The sequence below is a fragment of the Oncorhynchus kisutch genome, linkage group LG6 (assembly GCF_002021735.2).
Source record: "Oncorhynchus kisutch isolate 150728-3 linkage group LG6, Okis_V2, whole genome shotgun sequence".
Taxonomy (NCBI): domain Eukaryota; kingdom Metazoa; phylum Chordata; class Actinopteri; order Salmoniformes; family Salmonidae; genus Oncorhynchus; species Oncorhynchus kisutch.
Genome location: NC_034179.2, coordinates 66,687,303 through 66,705,521, shown reverse-complemented (window position 1 = coordinate 66,705,521; position 18,219 = coordinate 66,687,303). Strand labels below are relative to the sequence as shown.

Sequence of the window (18,219 nt, the reverse complement as noted above, 5' to 3'; positions counted from 1 at the left end):
AAGTCTAGCAGCAACAACTCACATTGATGGAGGGCCAGGACTGGGCGTGGTCTGCATCCACGTACCCTGGCAGGTGGCAGGTGAGAGTAGCCGGGCCATTTGGGGCCAAGAAGGAGGGGCAGGGAGGAGGTTCCCGTGAGCTTACCCCCATGACCCCCAGTGTCCTGGGAGGACTGGCCACCGGGGATGGGCATCTCCACTCTTCCTCATCATCAGACGACTGGGGCGGGGTGACCAGTGGAGTGGGGGCCGGGGAATCCTCCAGATGACAGAAGTGACACCCCTTTTGGTGGATACATTTTTTTGTTTTAATGTTTACTCCCTAATAAAACTCATCCAAACGAGTGGTGAGTAAAAAAAAAACAATACAAAATAAGGTTATATAAGTTATATTTAAACAAATATATACACATGTGGTGTGTACCTCTGCAGCTAGAGGGAAGCCCTGCTCCAGGTCATGGTGATGGGGAATACTGCTCAGGCTGCTTCCCCCTCCACCACCACCACCTCCTACAGCTCCACGGGCCGAGGCCGGCCGACGGGAGTAGGCCCCAGACTCCCCCATGTTCCTGGGCTTGGGCAGGGTGGAGACTGGATCACGGAGCAGCCTGGGTGGGGGCCTCTGGTGGGCAGACGAGTCGGCCACCTCCGAGTAGCTGCGGCGCCCCTGGAAGCGGGCACGCAACCGCTGGCTGGTTGGACGGCAGGAGTAGGAGGCTGGGCCGGTGGGTGAGTAAGAGAGGCCAGTGGGGGAGTAGGAAGCGGGGCAAGAAGGGGATGAGGAAGGTGAGAGGGGAGGGGAGGGAGAGGGGTGAGGGTGGAGGCGGTCTGGGGAGGGGCGTTGGGAGGCTGGGGAGCGACGCTGGGGGGCTGGGGAGTGTCTTAGGACTGGAGGAGAGAGAATGGAATGGTTATTATAGTCCATTGGTGCCTCTAGCCCTGCTTGTAGAGTATGGTGCTTGCAATGCCAGGATAGCGGGTTCAATTCCCGGGACCACCAGTACGTATAATGTATGCACACATGACTAAGTCGCTTTGGATGAAAGCATCTGCTAAATCGCATTTATTGTTACATTAGTGTCCCTATTGGCACCCTCATTGGGCATACTGCAATTCCACTCCATTCAACGTCCATATGGAGCACAATCTTTAATATTCACATGTTTTCTACTGACCCATTTGCTCGTGGGATGCCTTCCTGAGGATCTCAGTCTGTTTGACAGCCAGACCTCTCACACGACCCAGCTCCTCGGTCAGCTCAGTGTAGGCCAACGCCAGGTTCACCCTGCACAGGAGGGACAATGTTAGGATTGCGTCCAAAATGCCACCCTATTCCATATATAGTGCACCACACCCTATGGGTCCTGGTCAAAAGTAGTGCACTAAATAGTGAATAGTTTTCCATTTGAGACTTGGTTATTCTACTGACATAGCTACATGTCAGGAGTATTAGATGGGCAGCTGTCACTCACTGTTCATCTCCTGCCTTCTTTATCCACTCCACGTCACAGTGCTCACAGAGTGTGGTCACCTCCTGCTGGACAGAGACAGACGTGTGTGTGTGTGTCAGTGGGGGCTGCTGAGGGGAGGACGACTCATAATAATGGCTGAAACGTAGCAAATGTAATGTTACCATTCCACTGATCCCGCTCCAGCTATTACCATGATCCAGTCCTCCCCAATTAAGGTCCCACCAACCTCCTGTGTGTGTGTCACTATCTGACCTGTGTCTGTACATCCTGCTGCAGCTGTCTGATCTCTGTCTGCAGCCTCTGTAGCTCCTCCTTCATCTCCGTCTCTCTCTGACACGCCCCCTGGGCCTGCTGCCGCGCCCCTTCTAGCTCCGCCTCCAACCGCTGCAGCTTCAGGTCGGACACGGCGTCCAGACTACGAGAGCTCTGCAGGGTGGGACCCCGCCCGTTCCGCTCTGTAGTATACATCCAGGTACAGTGAGAAACATACGCAGAAACACACACGTCCGCACTCACTCAAACATACAAACACACTCACCACGAGGCACGTCCAGACTGGTGTGTAGCTGTAGGTAATGAATGTTCTTGCTGTGCAGCTGAGCACTGAGTTTCTGCAGGGACCCCTCCCTCTGCCTCAGAGCTGACTCCAGACCACAGATACGCTCCATGTGCTGCTCTGCTAGTGTTGTCTGATGGAGAGCACACACACACACACACACACACACACACACACACACACACACACACACACACACACACACATAGATGTAGGGTACACACACACACACACAAATGTAGGGTACTTGCGGTACAATCGGTCTCACACACGCTGATGTACATTGCTGATGGAAAACTGATGGTCAATATAGTGTTTGCTTAAATTAGTATGTAAAGGATTCTATTTCATTATAATGCTTTAGCCTATAATTACTGTCCCCTCCTGCCATCGCTCTACCAGTACTACTCATGGTGTCCAGGAGGGGGCACTGTTTCCTACTGGGTCTCACCATCTTGTCCAGGTCTCTCTGAACATTACTCTTCTCCATGTGGATCTTCTCATAGGCCTGAATTACATCCTCGAGTCTCTCCTCTCGCTCTTTACTCTTCTGGAGCTGAGGGAAAGGTGGAGATATACAAAGGGAAATGTTAGCGATAAATAGCCTATTTGTATACAATAACCAGAGAATTATAAGTTCAATTATTAGTGTGACGCCATTATTGGAGATGACTATACCCCCCTTGCGGCCGGTGCAGTGGCTATGAGAGGAGGAAAGGTTATTGGAGGGAGGCAGTCGGGCCTACGAGGAGGAGTCTTGGTTAGACGGGGGAGCAGTATAGTTTTTTGACCGCACTTACAGTGGGGCAAAAAAGTATTTAGTCAGCCACCAATTGTGCAAGTTTTCCCACTTAAAAAGATGAGAGGCCTGTAATATTCAACTATGACAGACAAAATGAGAAAAGAAAATCCAGAAAATCACATTGTAGGATTTTTAATGAATTATTTTTGGAAAATAAGTATTTGGTCACCTACAAACAAGCAAGATTTCTGGCTCTCACAGACCTGTAACTTCTTCTTTAAGAGGCTCCTCTGTCCTCCACTCGTTACTTGTAATAATGGCACCTGTTTGAACTTGTTATCAGTATAAAATACACCTGTCCACAACCTCAAACAGTCACACTCCAAACTCCACTATGGCCAAGACCAAAGAGCTGTCAAAGGACACCAGAAACAAAATTGTAGACCTGCACCAGGCTGGGAAGACTGAATCTGCAATAGGTAAGCAGCTTGATATGATATCTTGAATTTACTGCACAAAATAGCCTTCCTTTATTGCCACATATAAGGTATTACAATTAGAGGAATTTTTAGGAACATTTTTGTTTTCCCATCTTTTATATTAGAAAGTCTAAGTTTTATATTCTTGAACGAAGAAGCCTCATTTTGTTTGTAAACTTGCAATCCAAAGTGCCACACGGCCATCATCTCTACGGACCTGCAGTGAAGCCTGAGGCGAGTGTGTGTCTAAAACAGCCCCTCTCTCACCAGGGCAGTGGTCATATTTATGGGATGGAATAGTCTTGTGCCATTACATTAGTCAAAAATCTCAGCCCGAAAGCTCCGCTACACGTGCTGGATTATTGTTCTTTAACTGAAGCGCACTTGGACCTGGAGGACCGTTCTCTGGAAGGATTTCAAGTCCTACAATTCTGCAGTCCTGAGTAACCACTGAGAATTTTTTTGAAGGAACTCATCGGTTCCATACAATTGTTTGGTCAAGCAAAGGATGGAAGTACCGATGGGAGCTAATGTTTGATAAACAGAAACTAAAATACTAAACAAATAAATTACAATGGAATTACTTTGCGTGTTGCAAATGAAAATATACCGACTGAGCTATAAGGCGCAATCATAGGAAGGAATGAACTGCGCGAATCAAAACGTGTGAACGTATTGAAACGACAAAGTGTCAAAGTGAATAAAAGGGGAAATAAATGTATCACGGGCAAACCCAAATCACTGCTATGGCAGAAAATAAAGACGAATTAAAGTTGCTCAGCTCTATGCGTAGAGGCAAACATGGACGGTGCACATGCAAAATGAACGGAATTTGAGGCTTTGCTTAAGGAAGGACGTTTTGAAATTGTAAATTGAAGCTGTTGAAATATTTGATTCGATCCTCACTGAATTTAAGGAGGCTCATGAATCGGTGCAAATATTGTGACCTGATGAATTAAAGGAATGAGACAATTGATTGGTTTGAGCCAAAGATGGAGACTTTTGCGGCATTTCTGAATGAGGTGGAAACATGGAAAAATACTCAACAGGACCCACAAACAATGGTTGCAGAAGATCAGAAATATGATAAGGAGGTTACCGATACTGTTCTGTATATCTTCTATGTTGATGACTGTCTCAAGTCAGTGGGCACAGAACAGCAACCTATAGCTCTCACAAGAGATCTCAGAGATCTGTGCTCTCAAGGTGGATTTGAGTTGACCAAATGGGTCAGTAACAGCCGTGCTGTATTGGCCTCCCTCCCTGATGAACATAAAGCCAAGCAGATAAAGGAACTGGATCTCGACAGAGAAAAGCTACCTTTCGAACGAGCGCTTGGTATCCAAAGGAGCATCAAGAATGACCTATTCACCTACCGGGTCATGATCAAGGGCCGAGCAGCTACCAGAAGAGGTATCCTATCAACCGTAAGCTCATTCTACGATCCACCAGGTGTCTTTGCTCCCTTTATTCTGAAGGCCAAGCAGATCCTCCAAGAGCTCTGCAAGATCAAGTGTGGCTGGGATGAGCCCATTCCAGAGGAACTCTGTAAACCATGACAAAGATGGCTCTCAGAGTTAGACCAGCTTTCCAGATTCCAGGTGAATAGATGCATGAAGCCTGAAATCTTTGGTCCAGTTAAATCTGCTCAGATGCATCACTTCTGCGACGCAAGTGAACAAGGCTGCGGAATTGCAAGCTACTTGAGGCTCACAGGCGAAGAAGAAAAGGTTCACATTGGATTTGTGCTAGGTAAGTCCAGAGTGAAGCCCATTTTTTTTTTTTTTTTTTTTTATTTCACCTTTATTTAACCAGGTAGGCTAGTTGAGAACAAGTTCTCATTTGCAACTGCGACCTGGCCAAGATAAAGCATAGCAGTGTGAGCATACAACAAAGAGTTACACATGGAGTAAACAATTAACAAGTCAATAACACAGTAGAAAACGAAGGGGGGGTCTATATACAATGTGTGCAAAAGGCATGAGGAGGTAGGCAAATAATTACAATTTTGCAGATTAACACTGGAGTGATAAAAGATCAGATGGTCATGTACAGGTAGAGATATTGGTGTGCAGAAGAGCAGAGAAGTAAATAAATAAAAACAGTACGGGGATGAGGTAGGTGAAAAGGGTGGGCTATTTACCAATAGACTATGTACAGCTGCAGCGATCGGTTAGCTGCTCAGATAGCTGATGTTTGAAGTTGGTGAGGGAGATGAAAGTCTCCAACTTCAGCGATTTTTGCAATTCGTTCCAGTCACAGGCAGCAGAGTACTGGAACGAAAGGCGGCCAAATGAGGTGTTGGCTTTAGGGATGATCAGTGAGATACACCTGCTGGAGCGCGTGCTACGGATGGGTGTTGCCATCGTGACCAGTGAGCTGAGATAAGGCGGAGCTTTACCTAGCATAGACTTGTAGATGACCTGGAGCCAGTGGGTCTGGCGACGAATATGTAGCGAGGGCCAGCCGACTAGAGCATACAAGTCGCAGTGGTGGGTAGTATAAGGTGCTTTAGTGACAAAACGGATGGCACTGTGATAGACTGCATCCAGTTTGCTGAGTAGAGTGTTGGAAGCCATTTTGTAGATGACATCGCCGAAGTCGAGGATCGGTAGGATAGTCAGTTTTACTAGGGTAAGCTTGGCGGCTTGAGTGAAGGAGGCTTTGTTGCGGAATAGAAAGCCGACTCTTGATTTGATTTTCGATTGGAGATGTTTGATATGAGTCTGGAAGGAGAGTTTGCAGTCTAGCCAGACACCTAGGTACTTATAGACGTCCACATATTCTAGGTCGGAACCATCCAGGGTGGTGATGCTAGTCGGGCATGCAGGTGCAGGCAGCGACCGGTTGAAAAGCATGCATTTGGTTTTACTAGCGTTTAAGAGCAGTTGGAGGCCACGGAAGGAGTGTTGTATGGCATTGAAGCTTGTTTGGAGGTTAGATAGCACAGTGTCCAAAGACGGGCCGAAAGTATATAGAATGGTGTCGTCTGCGTAGAGGTGGATCAGGGAATCGCCCGCAGCAAGAGCAACATCATTGATATACACAGAGAAAAGAGTCGGCCCGAGAATTGAACCCTGTGGCACCCCCATAGAGACTGCCAGAGGACCGGACAGCATGCCCTCCGATTTGACACACTGAACTCTGTCTGCAAAGTAATTGGTGAACCAGGCAAGGCAGTCATCCGAAAAACCGAGGCTACTGAGTCTGCCGATAAGAATATGGTGATTGACAGAGTCGAAAGCCTTGGCGAGGTCGATGAAGACGGCTGCACAGTACTGTCTTTTATCGATGGCGGTTATGATGTCGTTTAGTACCTTGAGTGTGGCTGAGGTGCACCCATGACCGGCTCGGAAACCAGATTGCACAGCGGAGAAGGTACGGTGGGATTCGAGATGGTCAGTGACCTGTTTGTTGACTTGGCTTTCGAAGACCTTAGATAGGCAGGGCAGGATGGATATAGGTCTGTAACAGTTTGGGTCCAGGGTGTCTCCCCCTTTGAAGAGGGGGATGACTGCGGCAGCTTTCCAATCCTTGGGGATCTCAGACGAGATGAAAGAGAGGTTGATTAAGCAGAAGACAATCCCCAGGCTGGAATTCAGCATCAACACTAGCTGTGCGAGTAGATCGGCTGCTCAGAACAGAGGTCCAGATTGAACTACAAGACTCGACTTTATATATCAACAACAAGACTACAAGATTCCATACTTTTGTAGCGAACCAAGTCTTCGTGATTCGTGATCTGTCAAGAGGAGAGCAGTGGAGATACATCAATACAAAACAGAACCCAGCTGACGACACCTCACGTGGCCTGAACATTGAGACCTTTCTGACTTCAAGATGGCTGGCAGGACCAGAGTTTTGGGAAACCAGAAACACAATGGCCAAAGAATCCACAGCTGGGCTCTATCCCTCAGGACGACCCCGAGGTAAGGAAGGATCTCACGATAAAGAGTGTGAGCGTGACAGAGGAGAGTCCAACTAGCAAGCTGACCGAGCACTATTCAACTTGGAACAGCTTGGATGCTGAAGCTAAAAGGGCCGCTGCTCCAATCAAGCCAGAACATGAAGGTTTGAATTACCCGCTCGACCCAGCTCAAGCTGTCTGTCAAGACACAAAGCCTCACTGTGGAGGACATGGAGGAAGCTGAGCAAGCAATTATCTGCTACGAGCAGAAGCAGCACCTGAAGATAGAGAAAGGGAGTCAATGTGCTAAAGGAATCGGTAAGATGGACCTAATCCAATCATGGATAAAGGCCTACTGAGAGTAGGAGGGCGGATAAATAAAGGATCCATGCCTATGGAGCTGAAGAACGCCATGATACTGACAAAAGATTCCCTCACCTCCAAACTGATCCTACGACAGATTCATGAGCAGGTTGGTCATTGTGGGAGGGGCCATATGCTGTCCAGACTTAGCCAATGCTTTTGGATGCCTTGTGCCAATGCATTGGCAAGAAAGATCATCAAGAGCTGTGTCTTCTGTAGGTGAATGCAGGCCAAAGCTGGAGAACAAAAGATGGCTGACCTTCCACAGGACCGTGTGACCTGCCACCCTTTACACATGTGGGTATGGACTACTTTGGGCCTATACAGGTCAAGCGAGGCTGCTCTCTTGTGAAGTGATGGGGTGTGATTTTTACCTGCCTTGTTTGTCGCGCCATCCATCTAGAGGTTGATAGCTACTTAGACACAGCTTTTTGCATTAACGCTTTGCCTAGATTTACCTGCCGAAGAGGCCCAGTCTCTAGTATCAGAACTGATAATGGCACAAACGTTGCGGGTGCACAAAGGGAGCTAGCGGAGGCTCTGAAGGAACTGGATCACAAGGAGATCCAGAACACATTACGGAACGTTGGAGTAAAATGGTCGTTCAACCCTCCCTCAGGAGCCCACCATGAAGGAGTATGGGAAAAGCTGATTCGGCTAGTGAAGAAGATTCTAGCATCAATCCTCAAAGAACAAGCACCGGATGACGAGGCATTGCAAACAACTCTGTGCGAGGTCGAGGCAAATCATAAATGACAGGCCATTACCAACGGTGACCAACGACCCCAACGACCTTGAGCCTCTCACTCCTAACCACCTGCTTCTGCTGAGGGCAAAACCTTTCATGTCCCCCCGGGCTATTCCAGAGAGGAGACCTGCACTCCAGGAGAAGGTATAGGCAAGTGCAGTACATTCCCGACATCTTCTGGAAGAGGTGGGTTAGGGAATATCTCCCATTGATGCAGGAAAATGAGCAAGTGGAATAACACTAGGAGAAATTTCACTCCTGGAGACCTGGTTGTCATCATGGATGAGATAGCTCCAAGAAACTCATGGTTAATGGGATGCCTGGTGAAGGCCCTGCCAGGGGCTAAAGGCCTAGTCCGGAGTATCTTAGTTAAGACAAAGACTAGCATTTTAGACAGGCCCATCACCAAGCTCTCTCTGCTCATTGAGGCAGACTAAACCTATGAAAAAAGCCTGATGTTGGGCCCCAACCTCCATTTTTAAGTGACATGCATCCCAAGATGTCGAGCTCAGGAACTATGGATTTTTCACTGACACACAACCATACATCTAGGTCTATGTAGGACCGTAGACAATTATGAACTACGATTACACTCTGATGCAGTATAGTTTTTGTTGTTATGGGCTCTACTTGAAATATTTTAGGTAACTGATTATGCATTTTGTGGGTTTTACAATTAGGGGCCGGAATGTTAAAGCCAAATAGCCTATTTGTTTACAATAACCAGAGCATTATAAGTTGAATTATTAGTGTGAAGCCATTATTGGAGATGACTATACCCCGCTTGTGGCCGGTGCAGTGGCTATGAGAGAAGGAAAGGTTATTGGAGGGAGGAAGTCGGGCCTACGAGGAGGAGTCTTGGTTAGACGGGGGAGCGGTAGAGTTTTTTGACCGTACTTACTCACACTTACTCATATGATATCTTGAATTTACTGCACAAAACAGCCTTCATTTATTGCCACTTATAAGGTATTAGAATTAGAGGATTAGAATATTAGAAAGTCTATGTTTTATACGCTTGAACGAAGAAGCTTCATTTTGTTTGTAAACTTGCAATCCAAAGTGCCACACGGCCATCATCTCTACGGACGTGCAGTGAAGCCTGAGGCGAGCCTGTGTCTGAAATAGCCCCTCTCTCACCAGGGCAGTGGTCATATTTATGGGATGGAATAGAGAAAATATGCCATTACAGGAAAAGTGTAGCAGAAAGTAAAATGTGTTAGATGTGCAGTTCCTACCACCCCTCTCCCTCTTTACTCCTCTACTACCTCTCTCTCCCCTCACAACCCTCCCTTCCCTCCGTCTTGCATCCCTCACCCCTCTCTTCTTCTCTCCTCACTCTCCCCTCTCTTCTTCTCTCCTCACTCTCCCCTCTCTGCCTCTACCCTCTCCTCTCTTCCTCCATGTCTTACCTCCTGTGTGAGTGAGTTGACTCTCTGTTGCAGGTTGGTGGTCTCTGACTGCAGTAGGCAGGTCTCCTTGGGTTCACAGGAGCAGCACTGTAGGGTCCTCTCCTCCTCAAACTCACTGATCATAGGGAACTGAGAGAGAGGAGGAGGGGAGAGGTACAAGAGAAGGACAGAGGAGGAAAATTAGATGAGTAGGTGAGAAAGTAGATCAAAGGAAGACGGTGAGAATAGGACACGGAGTGTCACAGCACAAAAGATAGATGGAAAAAGCAAAAGGAGAAGAGAAAAAAGAGTTACACGAGTGCAAGTCGAGGTCAGATTATTATTAGAGGCTAGGAAATAACCTTCCTCTACCACAAGCTTTGTGTGAGTTTCAACTGAATAATGGCCTCATTCAGGTATGTCTGAATGTTTCAATACTTTCAAAATCAAGCCTCCCTCCCTCCTCTCCTGGGAGTAATCCCTGATCGAACTCAATTACAGAGGTGAAAGCACAGGTTCCATAGAAAAGCTATTACCATTTCAGTCATGGAAAATCAGTGATAGCTTTAAAGGGATAGTTTGGGATTTTGGCAATGAAGTTGTATCTACTTTCCCACAGTCAGATGAATTTGTGGATACCATTTTTATGTATCTGCATGCAGTTTTGAGAAAGTTGCTATCTAGCATTTGCACGTTTGCTAACTAGCATTAGCGAAATGACTGGAAGTATATGGGAATAACTAGCACTTCCAGTCTTTGTGCTAGGCTAGTTAGCATTTTCTTGTTAAACTACCTCCAACTTCTTTCATACTGGACTCAGATACATAAAAATCGTATCCAGAGTTAATCTAACGCTGGGGAAGAAGATGAAGGGTTAAAATCCCTAACTATCCCTTTAAGGGGGATGCCTTTTAAAGATATTCAAAAAGGGACATTGGATGGCTGATGTAGACCTACAACATCAGTATATCTGACCAATCAATGCTTGTGTAACCAAATGACACACTATTCCCTATATAGTGCACTACTTTTGACCAGGCCCCATAGGGCCATAGGACTTCCCTTTGAAGTAGTGCAGTATAAAGGGAATAGGGTGCCATTTGGGACGTAGCCTCTGTCATGAATAGATCAGTCAACCTACCTTGACCTCATAGTTCTTCAGCTTCCTTTTGATGCTGCTGTTCTCTCGCTCCAGGCTGGCCAATCGCGTCTTGATGTCATGGTAGGCGGCGGCCAGGGCGAAATGGGAGGGGTACATGTCATCTTGGATGGGTGAGGATGACCAGTTGACCCCCGACCCCAAGCCGCAGCCGTCATCCCTCAGCCCCTCTCCCCCGCCCAGGAGGCCCAGCTCGCCCCCAAAGAGGGACTCCATCCCTCAGGCAGGTCAATGGCTAACTGAGGGGACACACAGGAAGGAGGGTAAGTCATTAGAGTCAGTCATTCTGTAATACTAATGTTATGAACTGCAATACCCAATCTTTGTCTGTGTCCCAAACGGGTGTCACTTGGAAACTATTTTTGATTTTTATTCAGAAAATGCTCTCTTCTTTCCCATTCATGTGGGATTGAGACGTATAGTTGGATCTACACAAACACAACAGATTGCGTTGACACAGTTCAAAGAATCTTATAAAACTGGTATTTTGGAGTGAAGAACAATCACTTCAACAACAACACCAAACAACACTGTAACTCATGTTGGGTGACTTGTAAACAGACCACAGCGCCCTCTAGCATAGAAGGCTAGGATAACAGGAAGGATATCACCTCATCGCAGCATAGAGGCAACAGGGCAGCTGCCCATAGGCCTCTTCCAGTTCAGTGAACACACACTACTCAGGGAACAGAAGGCTGTGGTCGTTCCGGCGCTACCCTCTCTCCGCCAGCACTCTCCTCGCAGAAGGGGGAGCTAACGAGGCTCAAATGGCAGAGCAATGGGCCCTGGCACAGCTCTGGTGTGAGTGAGAGCCATGGTCGACGGGGCATATAGAGTGGGCGTGTGCTAAACCTGCCCAGCAGAGTCTGTCCACAGTCTAGGCTAGGCTACACATTGCCAACTCCATCTGCCACCGGCTAAATCCGATTGGCTGTTGCCATGATTGCTATGCCATCCCACATCCCGAAACATAAAAACCCACCTTGTTTCTTCTATTGCTCCCTCTCCCCACTCGGCCGGGAAATCTGGAATAGTCAACTAAAGAAATATATAGAAGCGTCACGGCGTGCTGTAGCCTAGATGTAGGCCAAACCGACTGTCACATACAGACAGCCATTACCTGTGTATGTGGAAGGTTTCCCAGTCCAAAACACATTAAGGTGGCCAACGCTGTAACGATAATATATTCAATATTAAAGTATCCATACAACTCCACATAGAAAATGCGATTCCCCTGAACTATTTTCCCCTTCCCCTCTCCAAAAACAAAAACATACACTAACAAATCTACATCATGCATACATATACATATAATCATGCTGAAGACCCCTGGCCTGCAAAGGCTGAAGGACTGAATCATAGTCTGTTGTTACGCTCAGCTTGGCTCATGTATTTACAATTACAGGAGACCCGAGAGAGTGGTGTCCTTTTGATGCTGTTGGGTCTGCCAGCTGCATCTCTCATTTCGGATTCAACAACATTCAACATCTCCATAGCAAAGGCATGAATAGATATGGAAACAGCCCAATGAAAGAGAGACTTTTCCAGCTCAGGTACCATGGTGAACCATGCGTTTCAAAGCTCCCTAAAGTCCCTTTCTAAGTACCCACATGGTCAACACCCCTCCTCTAACATCAGTATACCCCAAAAAGAAAGTGACCACTAGAAACCAATCTGGGACCTTGTTTTACAAAGCCTTTCCCAGCCCAGGTGTCCCTTCTGGGGTGAATAATAATAAAGTCTGAATTGGATTGCATTGAAACCATGTTAACAGACATCAACCAGTTGTTTCCCCCACATAACCACCCTTGTCCCTGGAGCTCGGAACTGCAGCTGCCACATTGCTCCAGGTGGGTGGTGCCGTGGCATCCTGTAAACGCCCACGTGGTTCGCCCGTTGGAGATGAGCCGCTTTTTGAGTTAAAAGGAGCAATCTGCAGTTGCAACATGCACTGTTGAACATTGAAATCAATGATATACAATCAGTGTAGGGTCGCAAAATCCCGGGAACTTTCAATAAATTCCCTGATTTCCCTGAAATCCCGTTTGGAGGATTCCCAGAACAAGAAGGGAATCCAGAAATCTCCAACCAGGATTGCTGGGAAACCAGGTAATTATTGAAAGTTCCAGGGGATTTTGCAACCTTAAATCAGTGTACAAAACATTAGGAACACTGGCTCTTTCCATGACATATACTGACCAGGTGAATCCAGGTGTGATTCCCTTATTGATGTCACCTGTTAAAATCGCCTTTGATCGGTGTAGATGAAGGGGGGGAGACAGGTTAAAGAAGGATTTTTAAAACATTTGACAATTGAGACATGGATTGTGTATTCAGAGGGTGAATGGGCAAGACAAAATATTGAAGTGCCTTTGAACTGGGTATGGTAGTAGGTGCCAGGCGCACTGGTTTGAGTGTGTAAAGAACTGCAACGCTGCTTGGTTTTTCACACTCAACAGTTTCCCGTGTGTATCAAGAATTGTTCACCAGCCAAAGGACATCCAGCCAACTTGACACAACTGTGGGAAGCATTGAAGTCAACATGGGCCAGCATCCCTGTCGAACACTTTAGACACCTTGTTGAGGCCATGCGCCGATGAATTTAAAGCTGTTCTGAGGGCAAAAGGGTGTGCAACTCAATATTAGGAAGGTGTTCCTAATGTTTTGTACACTGTGTCGACCCATTGATTGTTGAAGAATAGAACTTAGAAATGCCTCATGAGCTTAGTTCAACCGTCGTACCCCCATCAGAACCCCAAATATAAGCTTGTTTTACTCTAATGTTTTTAAACAATGTAAACGTAAACAAACACTGTATATCCCCAAAATAGGGTTAAAACTATACATTTGATATTACGCATGGTCAGTTTTGAGAGGGGTTACATTTCACCAGCCCCATCTTTCAGCTTTTCACCAAAACAGAGGCAGGGTGCCCGGTTTGTTATTGTTTCAATGGCGGATTAGCCCCGACAACCCAACGTGTATGTAACCCAGCGGCAGACGTTCCCTGCCAACCCTCCGCTGTTTGAGTCTCTATCACGTATTCATCGCCGGAGGGAGGAGACAGCTGGGTGGGTGCAAGACTGATGACAACTGGATTAATGAGTTGGTTAAGGCTACTGTACACCAGAGCATGACAATAAAGTATGTTAAGAATGGGGTTTTTTTGTCGGTTGTTCAGGTTTCTGGAACTGAGGCAGGAGCAAAGAGTTGTTTATAATACAGAATATCAAAACACTTGACAGTGTGCAAGTTGGAAAGTTTTAAGTCAGGGGATGCTCGACATTTTCTGTGGACCCACCCATGGTATGTGCTTACATATGGTTTGTGCCTCTGTGCATGTGAATCCTTTTAAATAGGCACCTCTGCCAATGTTCCTCTTTTCTAAGTCTCCTTTTGGTTGCATGTGGTTTGCGTTTCCACCTCGACTGAAGCCTAGCCTGGAGACAGTTATACTTCTGCCGAGAAGGGTCAAGCATCTTTCCTTTACTAACACCTACACACACCCACCCACACATGCATCAACTCACTGACACACACACACACACAGTATACGCAAGCACGCACACACATTCATTTACTAACACCTACACACACACACCCACACATGCTTCAACTCACACACACACACACACACACACACACACACACACACACACACACACACACATGTCCTCTCTCTGAGGACAGAGTAGCGACAGTCAAACAGGAGCTGCTAGCGAGCCCATTCACCCCAGGGCCAATCAGAACAAGCCCATATGTCAATGTCACATGGCTAATTCATATTTTAATGTTCCGGATATCAGCCAGAATGGATGCCCCGAGCAAACACTAGCCTAACCAAATGTACTGTAGAGATTCAATATGCTTCTACACTTTGGTTCAGTGTTTGTTTAGCACTATGCTTCTGTAAACTAGCTACTGCAATGGTTTAGCATCATAGTACGCTTCAGTGCTGTATTTGTTGGTTATACCTAAGCAAGTAGCCTCGCACGAGCGAGCCAGAACGGCTCATAGGAGCAGGAGCCTATCTCCTATTTCTGTAGTGTGAGGCAGCTTGATGTACAAGTACAACCCCTGGACATGACACTAGTCTACCGCAGGGCCTTACCCCCAATCTATCTCATGAATCCTGAGTGCCACGCAGAGATCGGGTCCCATTTTTACTTTCAATCTCAGGGTGGACACTGACCACAAGGCCAGTGAGTTGGTCTTCAGGTAGGACTACACGTCAGCTCCAGATGAACGTTGAACCCTGCTCTAGTAAATTGGTTATATCCTTGCTGCTTATAATCGTGTACTTAGCTCAAATACTTTATAGATGGATGGCTGCATCTATCATAATGGCCACTTCAGTGTATGCAGAATGATGCCAAAGGTTGACACTTAAAAGGTACAGGACTGACACTGGACACTTTAAAGCTTGAATCCTTAATAGAAACGATGACGAAGCAGGCACCCCGCCTCTGATTTGGTAAAAAAAAGCTGATGGATGAGCCTGCAGAAATGTAACCACTCTCAAATTCATTCACAGAGCTATGCGTTTTGAGGATATATAATGTTTGTTTAGATTTACATTTCTTTTTAAAAATAAACATTGGAGTAAAACAAGCTTATATTTCGGGTTCTGGTGGGGTATGACAGTTGAATTAAGCTCATGAGAGGCATGTATAAATTATACTGTTCAAGAATCAATGTGTATATCATTAATTTACAAGTAAAAAAAAAAATGCATGTTTCAACTAGCTTTAAAGGTCATTTCCAATTGAGCCGACATCTGCAGCATTTACCATGAATGCAGTCTCGGGCAAACGCATAAACATTGCCTTTAAATGTATATTGCGCTGCATCGCGTCTCCAGCGCTAGGGATTGAATCGAGCCCTTAGAATGTACATGGTCCTTGCAAAGACAAACAAATGGCAGGAAAACATATTTCCATATCATTTGAGGGAGGGATGAGAGGACAAACCCAGGGAAAGAGATGAAGCAAAACAAGGAGAGAGGAAGAGGATGGAAGGATAGAGGATGTCATTGAGGACTGGCACCGTCCTACATGTGAGGGGAGAACTGAGGCCAGTCCTGGGGGAGGGGTCACACACACACACACACACACACACACACACGGCCAACAGCTTAAATAGATGTTGCATATGCGCTTGTGATGGGGAGATGGGTAACCTAGTTCTGACAGACCAGAAAAACAGGGACACAGACTGGGACACAGACAGGGACAGACACACCGAGGCAGGTGTGTGTGCAACGAGCCAGCGACCTAATCCACAGTAGCCCTGTGCAGAATATCCTCTATATGACAGACACACACACAGGTGACGCACTGAAAGCCAACCGTTCTCCATCAACCTTCACATTACAACAAGCCCCAATTGAATGACGTGCTCCAAACAAAATAAACCCAACACAATCATACAGCCAAAAGACACAACACAGCAATTGGTGATGGGCGAGGTGTCTCACCTCCACATAACATAGGTTGTATTCCAAAAGGCAATCTTTTCACTATATAGTGCCCATTTTTTTGACCAGAGCCCTAGTCAAAAGTAGTGCACTATAAAGCGAATAGGGTGCCACTTGGAACGCACCCCCTTAACCTCTCTTACAGTCGACCTGGTGGAACATGTTACATAATAGACTACATTATAATCATTATCACTGTCAATGGCCCAACGAGCATGCTTCATCATGCATCAAGTGCTGTACAGGCCTATCTGTACTGTCTTCTCCAGTAATGGATTTGACTTACACACTGAAAAGCAACTGGTGACAATGCATCCAGAAAGCTGTGGGTTTGAAAGATCATTGAGGAATGTTCAATATTGCTAGGTGCACATGTCTACATCATCATTGTGGCATGTGGATGGTCTGAGAACAGAAGGTGGCCAAATAGCCTACTTGATGTCAGGAGGGACATTAAGTGATGTTAGACCTTAAGAAAGACACCAGACACTTAACTTTGAACGTTTCCATAAAACAGCTGTATCAAAGGAAATAATTGAAATCCATCGAATAGATGGGGCTACAAAAATCAAGCCATGACTTTCAGGCAAACCTGATTTCTTACTAAAATATACTTCAGCCGATAGGCATTACCTTTACTAGTAACATAAGTTAACTGAATAATACTCTCATACCAACACATCACTCTCCAAAGTACCCCCAGATACAGTAGTTACCGGCTATGCACCGAAGCCGAATGTCAAGCATCTTAGAGATGCTATTCACTGCGGGTTCCGTTAGCTGATCCTTTCGCTAACAGCCTCTGACTGGTTCGTTGGGTGGTTAATGGACAGTCAATTACTCACAGTGACCGGTGAGCCGCGCTTTTAACACCATGCACAGAAGGATCGATTCCTCTGATTTAACGGATTCTGCCTGTTTGTTTCCACAAATGCACGTCCAGCTATCTTTGTTAATGGCACACATTTTTCCGATGGTCATGGTCTGTCATAGTAGGGACAGTTCAACGTATAAACAGGACAACTTAGATCATTTAAAGACCTACGCATGGTGTTTACATAACTGAACAAAAATGTCAAGCACCAAGTATGATCAAGGACATTTTAATTTGAATAAACTTCCGTTGACCTACCCGTGTAAAATGCATTTGGTGCCTGTTATCATATAGGGGTGGTTCATAGACATCGTTACCAAGGCAACTTCGTTTATAGTATGTAGGCTACGTTTGTATTTCTACATACATGTATAAGTGAGACAACCATTTTGGTCTGAAGCATTGTCAACATGAGCATTCAGCACCACTAGCAAGTGAACAGCGCAAGTTTGTTTACGCTGCTAAACCAGTCGGGAACTGGCCAGTGTACGGTAGTGGTGATCTCTCAAAGCCAGAAGCACCAACATAGGGACAATAATATAGTTATGTCATGACAGTTACCAAAAACACAACAATCAATCACGTGCATGAATATCTCCGTAACCAACAACCACGTCGTATGCTATTCGTGGTTGTGTAGACTACATTTGCACTGTGATAACTCACAATAGAGCATCTATATCGTTTCTCTCCTTACGGCAAGACACCAGTGCTCGTTACCATTCTCACTTTGTAGCGCAATCAGTAGCTAGCCTAGTCTACAACATGGCTGTATACAGCGACGCTGTTCTCTCCATCTCTCCCAACTAAAACAATGAGCTCGCGCTTTTCCCTTTCCTCCTCATGTCGAGCTCTTTTTATAAAAAATAAAAATACATTGCCGTGAGCGTTACTTAACACCTGTTTAATTAAAAAAGACTCTACAAAAGCACAACAATAAACACTGTCAAACAAATACCACGATACACTTACGTTTCCTCGTGAGATGCTGTGAAAAACCCATAGCGATGAAGGGGGTCGAAAATGGTTGGATTGTGGATGCGTGTGACGCC

General features: G+C 46.1%; 1 protein-coding gene across 1 annotated transcript in view; it reads right to left on the bottom strand.

The window, feature by feature from the left end:
- Positions 1-18,219, bottom strand: part of LOC109891894 (TANK-binding kinase 1-binding protein 1-like) — a 21,311-nt gene extending 3,092 nt beyond the window's left edge. The window contains exons 1-10 of the mRNA XM_020484359.2: positions 18,140-18,219; positions 10,800-11,056; positions 9,680-9,808; positions 2,480-2,584; positions 2,011-2,161; positions 1,725-1,927; positions 1,473-1,534; positions 1,176-1,285; positions 425-888; positions 23-283 (exon numbers count right to left, since the gene is read on the bottom strand). Coding sequence (XP_020339948.1) covers positions 23-283; positions 425-888; positions 1,176-1,285; positions 1,473-1,534; positions 1,725-1,927; positions 2,011-2,161; positions 2,480-2,584; positions 9,680-9,808; positions 10,800-11,033 — 1,719 coding nt within the window. The 5' untranslated portion in view covers positions 11,034-11,056; positions 18,140-18,219. The remainder of the gene's footprint in view (positions 1-22; positions 284-424; positions 889-1,175; positions 1,286-1,472; positions 1,535-1,724; positions 1,928-2,010; positions 2,162-2,479; positions 2,585-9,679; positions 9,809-10,799; positions 11,057-18,139) is intronic.